Source organism: Mytilus californianus, unplaced genomic scaffold (genome assembly GCF_021869535.1).
Source record: "Mytilus californianus isolate M0D057914Y unplaced genomic scaffold, xbMytCali1.0.p SCAF_11, whole genome shotgun sequence".
In the NCBI taxonomy this organism is placed as follows: Eukaryota; Metazoa; Mollusca; class Bivalvia; order Mytilida; family Mytilidae; genus Mytilus; species Mytilus californianus.
In genome coordinates, this window is record NW_026262593.1 from 20,379,701 (window position 1) to 20,390,476 (window position 10,776).

General features: G+C 31.8%; 1 protein-coding gene across 2 annotated transcripts; it reads right to left on the reverse strand.

Annotated features, from left to right (window-relative positions):
- Window positions 1–449: 449 nt before the first annotated feature.
- LOC127719712 (uncharacterized) lies at window positions 450–7,809 on the reverse strand. Of its 2 annotated transcripts, none has more exons than XR_007990461.1 (5): window positions 7,503–7,526; window positions 5,117–5,269; window positions 3,721–3,809; window positions 3,263–3,340; window positions 450–717 (listed from the first exon to the last, which is right to left on the reverse strand). XR_007990461.1 is itself a non-coding variant. In XM_052225950.1 (5 exons), the coding sequence occupies exons 1-5, from the start codon at window positions 7,693–7,695 to the stop codon at window positions 613–615; spliced, it is 468 nt and encodes a 155-aa protein (XP_052081910.1). In that variant the 5' UTR covers window positions 7,696–7,809; the 3' UTR covers window positions 450–612. The 2 variants fall into 2 exon arrangements, 1 of the variants encoding a protein (XP_052081910.1); XM_052225950.1 differs by lacking the exon at window positions 7,503–7,526 and adding an exon at window positions 7,653–7,809.
- Window positions 7,810–10,776: the final 2,967 nt, after the last annotated feature.

Below are 10,776 nucleotides of genomic sequence, written 5' to 3' on the forward strand. Positions count from 1 at the left end.
GATATTTGAGCATTTATGAACTACTTTTGTATCTAACATGGTCAAATACAGATAGTCACTTGGAATTATAAAACTACCAAGTATATATACCAGTTGGAATTTAACAACAAAACAAGGATATCTACCTTACACCCATTTGGCTATCAGTACGGCGGATACACGATTACAAAAACCATTGTACAGCAATGGCAATCGGAAAGCAGACAAACATCTGCCGCACACGGTAGCAAAAACATTTGTTTTGAACGGCAATCTGGAAAACAAATCAAAATCTCATGTACACGCTATCAAAATCCATTGTAGTGCAAAGGCAATCGGAACACCAGACAAATATCTGCAACTCACGATAGCAAACCCAATCATTTTGAATGGCAATCGGGAACAAAGATCGTAAATCTGCGGAAATCACAGCGACATAAGCCTGTTATAGCGTGTGTACAAATCCAAAATGAATTGTTGAAATGTTTATATTTTATCGCCATAGTTTAGTTATATAGAAATTGCACTACTCATTAATTTATTGTCACAAAGTTTTACATCCTTGACAATTTTATGTACTAGTCAGGGGATGTATAAAACCTATAATCTCATCATTGGTCGTACATGTTTCGTTTACTTTTTCTTTAGCCAAGGGACTTTCTTTCTAATATTGCAAGCAAAATCGTCTTTATCGTCTTCATCTGATAATTGGTGGTTACGAGCCATAGGTGAAAGGAACTAAAACAAAATAAATCATATCATTAAAAGTGTTCTTTATAGGAAGAACAGCTTGGCTGCAAGTGTGATAGATTAACAATACTGGACTGGCACGAAAAAGGCCTAGTTATATAAAACCAAAAATGTACTACATATCAAGAGTATAAAACTGTTACTTCAAGTTGAAGAACTGAACTATTAATATCATTTACATGTACACTAGTATACGTTTTCATAACTTCAAATTTGTAGTTCTACAAATGTACACATGCGAAAGTAGCTGTGTAGACATCACGAAAGTGTCCGTATTTTACTAATTTATATCATAATTATACTGGATCATGATCAAACAACGTGTCAACACTCAACAGAAACCTTCATTCATATAATTAAACAGATAAAAGTATTTAATTTTACACTTGACTTTTCTTTTGAAATACTAATATATCTGCTAAACAGGACACTTAAGAGAATCAACTTGGAAAACCTATTTCACAATTTTTTCATAAAAACATGCAATAACTATGTTAATCAATTTTTTTTGTACTTGCATATGGCATAATATATACCAGTTAATAAATGAGTATTTACACAGTAAAATTGCCATAATTTCTGTACACAGCAACAAAAGTAATAATAATGATGATCTGTGTCCAATTTAGAAGATGATGCAGCTATGTCATGCTATATAGCAGTATCAGAGCCGTCAGGTGTTGTAATTAATCAGGATCTGCTTACTCTTGAGGAGCACCGTAGATTAACCCCCGTTTTCGGTAGGGGTTCGTGTTGCTCACTCTTTAGTTTTCTATGTTGTGTTTATCATACCTTTTGATCTTTTTTTTTTTGTCATGGCCTTGTCAGTTTGTTTTCGACTTATGAGTTTGAATAACCCTTTGGTATCTTGTGTCTCTCTTTTTGTACACATTATTCTAGCTTTATGTCTTCGTCTAAGTTATGTTTTGTTATAAAAAAACAGATTTCGCACATACTTCTTCATTCACTGATATCTAATTAAAAAGTAAAATAACAAAAATACCAGACTCCGAGGAGAATTATAAACGGAAATTCCCTAAGCAAATGGCAAAATCAAAAGCTTAAACACATCAAACGAATGGATTACTACTTTCATATTCCTTATGTAGAAAATGGTGGATTAAACCTTGTTTTATAGCTAGCTAAACCTCTCACTTGTATGACAGTCGCATAACATTCCATTTTATTGACAACGATGGGTGCATTAAACAAACAGACCTAATAGGTAAAAATGTTAAAAATAAGGGTACAGCTGTCACCATTGTGTTATAATCTTAATCACTATAAAAACAAAGAATATGTCAAACAAAGAAAAACAAAAAGGCATATAGACAAAGCACATTAGCAAAAACGAAAGGCAAGAATACAAAAATTTACCATAGCACAATGACGGGATGTATAAGTACCTAGCCACGTCAAATGGATATTACCAAAAAATAGACTAAACAGTAAAAGTAATAATTTACAAAGACAAATAAAAAAATGCTATAACACGTTATAAAGATGATAAACAACGGCAGTACCTAGAATCTCTACTTCAAGACCATCGTGTATTATTTGTGAAGTTGATACGGAATAATTATCAACAAGGTCTTGGTATCTTCCGATGAACTTTTTTTTAGAAAAAGGACGAGACGTTCTTTGACATACCCCTGGTTCATCAACCTTTCTGTTCAGACACTGGTGACATTTTACAAAGTCTTAGTAGCAGCTGTTAGCTCTTGAATACCGAATGAGTTGGGAAATGTATATCCCATATGCAGGTGATGTTGGTATATTGCTACTAAGGTGGGGGAAATTGATAACTTCAAAATTAAAATCGTCTCGTTTATCATAGATTCTGCAGTACTGAGATGACCGCTTATGTCAAATTCGAGGTATAATTCTAAAAATGAGGCAGAGGAAGCTGTGCCTGTTGTTTCTTTAATTTCTAGTTCTGCAGGATATATTAATGGAACCCAATCAGAAAAGTTTGGAAAGAACATCATCAATATATCTGAATGTGAAATTAAATAAATGGCTTCTTTGATCTTTTTGTTTTTGACAAGTGTCTGAAGGAACTCCGACTCATATGAAAATAAGAAGAGTCGGCAAGGAGAGGCGCACAGTTCGTTCCAATAGGAATGCCGACAATTTGTTAAAACAGTCTACCTCCAAATTCAACAAATATGTTGTCAATAACTCCAGCCTACTAATCACTTGTTCCTCTGTGTAGCATGTTTTACTTTTTTGTTCACTATTAACAAAATAAGCCGTATGGTATCCTAAAGTTATAAACTTATAGCGTATGCTACCATTTTTATGTTGAAATTTAATCATTGTGGATTATTTCTTTTAGACGATTTTTCAATTTCACATGGGGAATGGTGGTATACAGGGTTGAAAAATCGAAAGATTTGATAGAACTTATTTCAAAGAAAGATTGCGATTTAAAATTATCCAGAAGTTCTTCGGAGTTTTTTAGAATCCACATATGGTTAATACCACTACGCGAGATATTGGAATAACATAGTAGAATAATTAATCCACGTACCTCGTCATCCATATTGTGTTTTGTCATAAAAGCTGCTTTAAGTACTCTTTGATCTACCTGCGACTTAAATTCTACAAACTGAAAATAAAACAACCTTACATCACGTCTTAGTATACAAAGTTTTAATTATGAGACAAAAAAGGACCTAATAAGTTTACAAGGAGGTTTGATTAAACTTAAACCATTTGTTGTTTCGATTGGCGTAATAAAAGGTAAATCAGGCCATTAGAGGTCTCGATTGAATGGTTTCACATTTTGTTGTCCCGGTACCTTTTATGGTAAAAAAAATTGAAAGTGTTCAAGTAAATTCAAGATGATATAATAGTCTTTTGTATATTTACTTAATGATTTTTTCCAACTTTTTGTCATAGTATATGCATTTATATAGCCATTACCATATTTAAAAAATACGTTTTCAAAGAAAGAGAAATTTAGAGATAGTTTTTTTAAGAACATACCACGTTATCGTTGTCCTGTTTGTCTTCAAGTGAAAGTAGAAGGACCATAAACTTTAAGTGTTGATCAGTTCTCTGTCCTTGGTAATGAACTGCAATTTGAAATACAAGATTTCAGAAATATATGCATAAAGATATTGACTTCATTGTTCTTTTTGCATAAATCAGGCCGTTAGTTTTCTCGTTTGAATTGTTTTATATTTGTCATTTCGAGGCCTTTTATAGCTGACTATGTGGTATGGGGTTTGCTCATTGTTGAAGGCCGTACAGTGACCTATAGTTGTTACATGTAACTTCTATCTCATTTTTCTCTAGTGGAGAGTTGTCGCATTGTCAATTGTACCACATCTTCATATTTTTATATATAAATGTATTTGAACAGTGTGTTATATTAAAATTTTGTCTTTGACATATAAAATTATGAGTTGCCAAAGACAAAATTTTAATAAACTAATATTCAAAATGATTGGTAAATTTGTTTATCAATGTCTGTTTTGTAATGAAATTACGTTTCCTTTTCTACTTTGAATAAAAACTGTATGTAAATGTCTGTAATAACATGTGAATCATGCATCTGTATTGGTATCAAAACCTTATATCCTAGAACAGTTTGTGATTTTACTCATCTAAACTTACGGGCACTTTTTGACCATGCTTTCCAAACTATGCACCGTCTTTTAATTATAGTTCTCGTCAGTAGTTCTAATGTTTGCAGCTGGACTGTGCAAGCTTTTTTATGGCGTGTTTTACTTTTAAGATATGTAAAGAGGGAAGTTTGAATGCAAGTAAAACTGGTTCGAAACCGCCACATTTTACCTGTACCAAATAAGGCTGCTTGGACCAAGTGTTGTTCGTTGTTGCTTGTACATTTTATTAATAAGGAATCATGGTTTAAATCGATTTAAAAAGCATAAAAGAGATGTTGGGTATACTCTTATAAGAAAAACAATCGAAAACCAAAAGACATCTACATGTCATATTACACACTTCTACAATAGAAATATAGGTGTTTTTACTATAATAAGTTACGCTGTAACTCGCCTCGACAGCTATGAAAGTGGAAAAAATCAAGTTAACTGTCAAAGACCTATTTCTAAACCAGACACACACAATATTTTTTTTGCTATTACAGGTACAACATAAAAGTTTTACCAAAAGAATTAAGTTAAAAATAAACATGCGGAAAATTATGCCTCACTATGTTGAAGATTGTAATCTGCATTATAAATTGATATAATACAAAGTATAATTTACTTTTTGATGATTTATACCTACTTGTATTGAATGTTTCATACCTAGTTTCTTTCAAATCTAATTTTAAATTTGATAGATATAATAATCATGTTAAAGTAACCTTTAAGACGTTAGAAAGTATATTTCTAATGTAACAATATCTTACTATCGATCATCCTTGAACTCTTTCCAGATAAAACTTCAGAAATTGGCCTAACAGTAACACCATGTGGCAGAGTTGTTCTCACTTTATATTTCACATCATAATCTTCGTCATTGGTAATGGTAATGATGCCATCACAGTCTTCTTTATAACTGCCTGTAACATCAAAATGACGGAAGACATATTAGACAAGATTGACGTATAAGATTTCAGTTTAACTGTAAGATTTCAATGTTTTTTTCTGTATTGAATTTCTTCAGACACTTTTATGGTTAAAAATCTGAACGGCAAATAAACATAAAACATATAGATATAGGAGAGATAAAAGCAGCAAGTTTTTAAGTGGGTTACCATGTTTATGGAAACCAATCTCGAGTTTTTTTCCTCTCTCAAACAGCTTTAAACAGAAGATTGTAAGTATCATCACTGTCTATGACCGCCTCCTCAGTTATATCAAAGCCATAGGACGGTCATCTTGATAAATACTATTTGAGGAAAACACTAGTACTAGTAGATATTAATTGAGTGCTGGAAAGAAAATTGCAAAAAATAATTGTGAATACAAGTCTCCTTGGAACCTCAATCGCTCACCTAGAAAATATGCACTCTTGATATCTATTTTTTTTTAAATGTGTAGCTTTTTGAATGCATTCGTGTGAAATCAAAACTAATATGTTTTTTTTTCTTCAATGCTGGGATCACATATAAGAATCTGAGAATTTTTTTTACAAAATCCTTAACCCCCACGCCACCCTTTTTATTCTAAAAATCAAAATGTACTGTATCTAAATATTGCCATCTAAAACTATTTGACACTATGCTTGTCTATCTATTTTGATTTTCCTATTTACAGTCTCTCTCTCTAATCGACCTAGGTTTTTTAACACATGAAATTTAACGATATTTGAGTCCAAGCGATCAGGCAATTATTGTTGTTAAAATCTTGGGCGCTGGGTTTATATATTATTAATAACATGTCTTAACAAAGTTTCGTTATATTTTCTTACCTTTAATGAAACTTTGTCCATACATTTACTTTGGGCATTTTGAATCTTTCAGAAATCCCAGAGATAGCATCTGGTTTTGCAGTAAAAATAATCATGCGACTAACTACAAATTTTCAAGGATTAGTCTGTATCTTTGTGGAACAACAGTATTTTGTAAAATAGGACTTATTCTTCTTTTATCGAACATTTACCATTTTCTAACAATTATAACCCATTATACCTAAACTCAAAACAAGCTGAAGCGCTTAAATTATAATGCCCAAACGAAATAAATTATGTGTTCCTCTTATTTAATCTGCTATATAAAGAGTTTGCATTTTCTTAATACAACAATTAATAAGCATGCCGAGGATATTTTTCCATATCTTAAGTGTTTTTGTGTGAGAAGGCGATTATTTTTCATTTAAATATTCCAGACTTGATAAAAGCAGGATCGAAAATTAATGAAAAAGAGAGCAGTTTGAGAGGAAGATACATTTTGGAACTTATTTGGCACCGTTAATTTTCTAGCAATAAAACATTACTAATACAATTTAACATGTACATGTAAGCATTAGAAGAAAGGCTTTCAGAATATATGAATATTAGCCAAACCTTTATAACACAATTTAACTGTGATACTCGTGCGAAAATAGACTACTTTCAAAATTGTGTTTTTTAAATTAACACAGAACATCGACCTAATAATATTTGCTGGTGACTAGATAAACCCAGTGTTGAAACATTTTTTTTCGGGGTGACGATTATGCTCTATGATATTTCTAGCATGTATACAATTCCAATAGTACCTCCTTTGAATTGTTAGTATTGTTATAATTACATCTTTATCGAGAAAATCAACTTGCAAAACACATGATGAAGAACAACAGATTTACAAGTTATTACCATATATTCTTAGTAAGTACATGTGAGAATGCATTAGGCTTTTATTTAGAGATATATAGACGCAGCTAAACGTGGCATGTTAACCTTAAATGACTCATTTTGTTAAAAAAATATTTTCATCAAAATGGCCTTTTGCTTGAAAAGAAGTAAGATAAAATGGATTATTTCTTTTTCTATTGCATACTTCTTGCATATAAAATTATTTCTTAATTGTACACAAAATAGCAAACTTGTTCTTAAAATGATAAGTCTAGAACCTTTTATTGGGGTGGAAATGGGGATTGTATGACGATTAACGGTAAATACTTTATTGATAAAGTGAGCGATAAACATTTTACCATAATTGACGCTAACGATAGTTCAAAATTACAATGTGACAACTGACGATAACTTTAAAGTTCTCTGTCGAATGAGCGCAGCGAACGAGTTCCAAAAAGGCTTCACATTATGTATAGCTGAGCAGACAGAAATATACATATATTAACGGCCATTCACACCTCTTTAAATTATTCCGTTAGAAAGTTTCAAACACTTCTTCAATTTGTCTAATATGGTCATTTAGATTTCCTATAAATAACTTGTTTACCGTAGCAACTGTATAAATAGCTTGAATTTAAAAACATGAGATTGATAAATTAAATCCTTACCGGACATATGAATAACTGAATTTGGTTCCAGTTGAATTTTCATATTGAATATTTTCTTTCTGTTGTTTTTTTAAAGAAATATTTCGATACTATCATTTTAATATGCACACGACATCCTTAAATGTTTGTAAACAAATCAATAGATCGATATAGAGTATAAAAATAAAACAAATCGGGAAAAACCTGATCGATGTATAGTTAGTTGTTCTTCAGTCATCCGGGTGATCTTGTTATCAATTTGAAATCTAATCAATTTACAATTTTTTGGATCATATATTTAGATAACTAAAGCTTAATATACATGTAAATATTAACCTTATTTTAAAAGAATACAAGAAGATGACATGAAAAGTTTTTAAAAAATTGCTTATAATAACCAGGCAGACCTGACTCCTTAGTAGGAGCAAGGAGGTTATATGAGACTCATATAACCCCCTTGGTAGGAGTGAACGAAGAAGCTTCTTATTTCGAAATTCTGCCTTTAATTGTCACTAACTTTATAGGGAAAATATGGGCTTGCTTTGTTGATGTTTACCCCTGACCTCTGGCTATGGGCCTGGTAACAAAAAAGACTGCTCCCCATGAAATAGTGTCCTATCCATGAAATTTTGTCACCTCCTTCTGAATAATAATTCCCTGTGAAATACTGTCCGTGACAATATTTAACTGCTGTGAAATTCTGTCCGTGATAATATTTCACTGTGAAATACTGAGGGTCTGGATGGTGGTCCTTCATTTCTGTATTCTTTAATTTTTTAGATCATTTTTCTCTATGTCCATGAAAATATTTCTTAATCTAATAATGACTTCCCCGAGAAATCCTATGCAATGAAATTGTGAGCATTTCTGGACTTAAAAAAAAAAAATTCATGAAAAGTATGTATATAACCATAAATTGCTGCATACTGATTTAATTATGCAGGTTTGTTTGTTATTATCAATCAAATAAAACACCACTTTAATGATACCATTATCCAAAATACTAAAAGATTATAGCCTCCCTTTCATTGGACAAAATTTCATGACAATCCGCCTATGAAATATTGTCTCAATAATATACACAAGATATAACCTTGGATAGCCTCCCTATAACAAGACAAAATGTCATACTATCCATCTATGAAATATTGTCTATATATGGACAAAATATCATATGGAAATTTGTCCTTTTCTGGACATTATTTTAAAGATGCAGATAAAATTTCATGATACAACGTCATGAAATATTGTCTTATGGGGGGAAATATTTCATATATATATATAGGACATTATGCTTTACAATTTCACATCCGATCTTTTATGGTAATATTCTATACAAAGTACATTCGTCATTCACCTCAAAAGCTAACCAAAACTTAAAACAGACTTATTCACAAGAGATAAAGTTACGATACTGTTGTCAAGTCATTAAATATGGCATTTTTTGGAATTAATATTGATTCACTCATAGGGTCGGGCATCAAATGTGTCTTATAGACACAACCATTTCAATGTGTACCTCAACAACACTGTACTTACTCTAATGTTGGTAGAACTATATCCATGCGTGTGGCGGGGCATCATCTTTGTTTTAAACTAAATATGTTACAAATCTTAAATGTTTTAAATGTTTCAACTATACATCCATAACTCCAATACCGATGTTGATATTGAAAACAATTATCGTATAGTTCTTGAGAGGCTGTGAAAATGCAAGGTGTAAATGAAAATGTTACAAAAGAAGATCTCGACATGACCATGATTATGATGTTTTTAAAGAAGAGACCGAAATATGATTGCCCTTATATACTTAAGTTTATTTTTACAGTGATTTTTTGGCTTCCATTGAAGTTCGTTTTGAAGAAGAAGTTTATTGTCAAGCGATTTATAGTGCCCCTCTTATTGCAGATTTAATCCCTGGTATATATACAGCTAAACTCCACTTGGTAGATATTTTTTTTACATTTTCTGTAGATACACATGTAAATGTTCGTTATATATTCTCTTTAAATTATCCACATTTTTTTTTTAAATTAACAAGTGAAATGTATCCAACTTAACTCATCCTTAATGAATCCAATATTAATATACCGACGAATCCAGTGACCAATTTTTTTCTTTTTATATTTTGAAAGCCCATTGTAAGAGCTATCTTCTCATATTTTATCTTACAATTCTATAGTTTAGTTTTCTTTCTATCACACAAAATTGTGTTTTCCATGTATAATCTATACAAAACTGACAATTTTGCACAACTTGTACATTTGTAGCTTGAAAAAAGCCCCGTGATTCATACTTTTTATTTTATATTTGAGAAAGCCATGATTTAAAATAGAGAATGGAAACGGGGAACGCGTCAAAGAGACAACAACACGACCAAAGAGCAGAAAACAACCCAAGGCCACCAATGGGTCTACAACACAGCGAGAAAATCCCGCACCCGGAGTCGGGCTTCAGCTGGCCAATAACAAAATAATGTATACTAGTTCGGCGAAAATGGACGTCACATTAAACTCCGAAATATATAAAGGAACCAAAATGAAAAAAACATACAAGACTAACAAAGGCCAGAGGTTCCTGACTTGGGACAGGCGCAAAAATGCGGCTGGGTTAAAATGTTTTGTGAGATCTCAACCCTCCCCTATACCTCTAGTCATTGTGGAATAAACAAACACACAGCAATACGCACAGTAAAATTCAGTTTAAAAGAAGTCCGAGTCCGATGTTAGAATGGGTAACAGAAGACACAAACTAAGCAAAATGACAATAATCAACATAAATTAACAAAGGACTAATAGCAGTTACTGACATGCCAGCTCCAGACCTCAATTAAACTGATTGAAAGATTATGTCTTCATCATATGAAAATCAAGCACAATCCCTCCCGTTAGGGGTTTAGTATCATACCATCATAAAATATACGATACAAGAACATAACCCGTATCATGCCAACGACTGGTTTTAGAATAAATGTGTTATTTCCGATGCATAGACTCTATGAGTGAATCAATACTTATTCCAAAAAATGCCACCTTTATTGACCTGACAACAGTATCTTAACTACGAGTATATCCCTTCTGTATAAGTCTGTTTAAAGGTTTTGTGAATGACGAATTTTTTGTGCATTGTATAGAATATTACCATA

What these genes read in the sequence shown, in the direction of transcription:
- LOC127719712 (XM_052225950.1), bottom strand. Translation starts at nt 7,695, where the DNA reads ATGAAAATTCAACTGGAACCAAATTCAGTTATTCATATGTCCG. An exon ending in GAGTTCAAGGATGATCGATA is followed by an intron (nt 3,810 to 5,116) that starts GTAAGATATTGT and finishes TTCAAATTGCAG; the next exon opens with TTCATTACCAAGGACAGAGA. An exon ending in AACACAATATGGATGACGAG is followed by an intron (nt 718 to 3,262) that starts GTACGTGGATTA and finishes ATTTTGTTTTAG; the next exon opens with TTCCTTTCACCTATGGCTCG.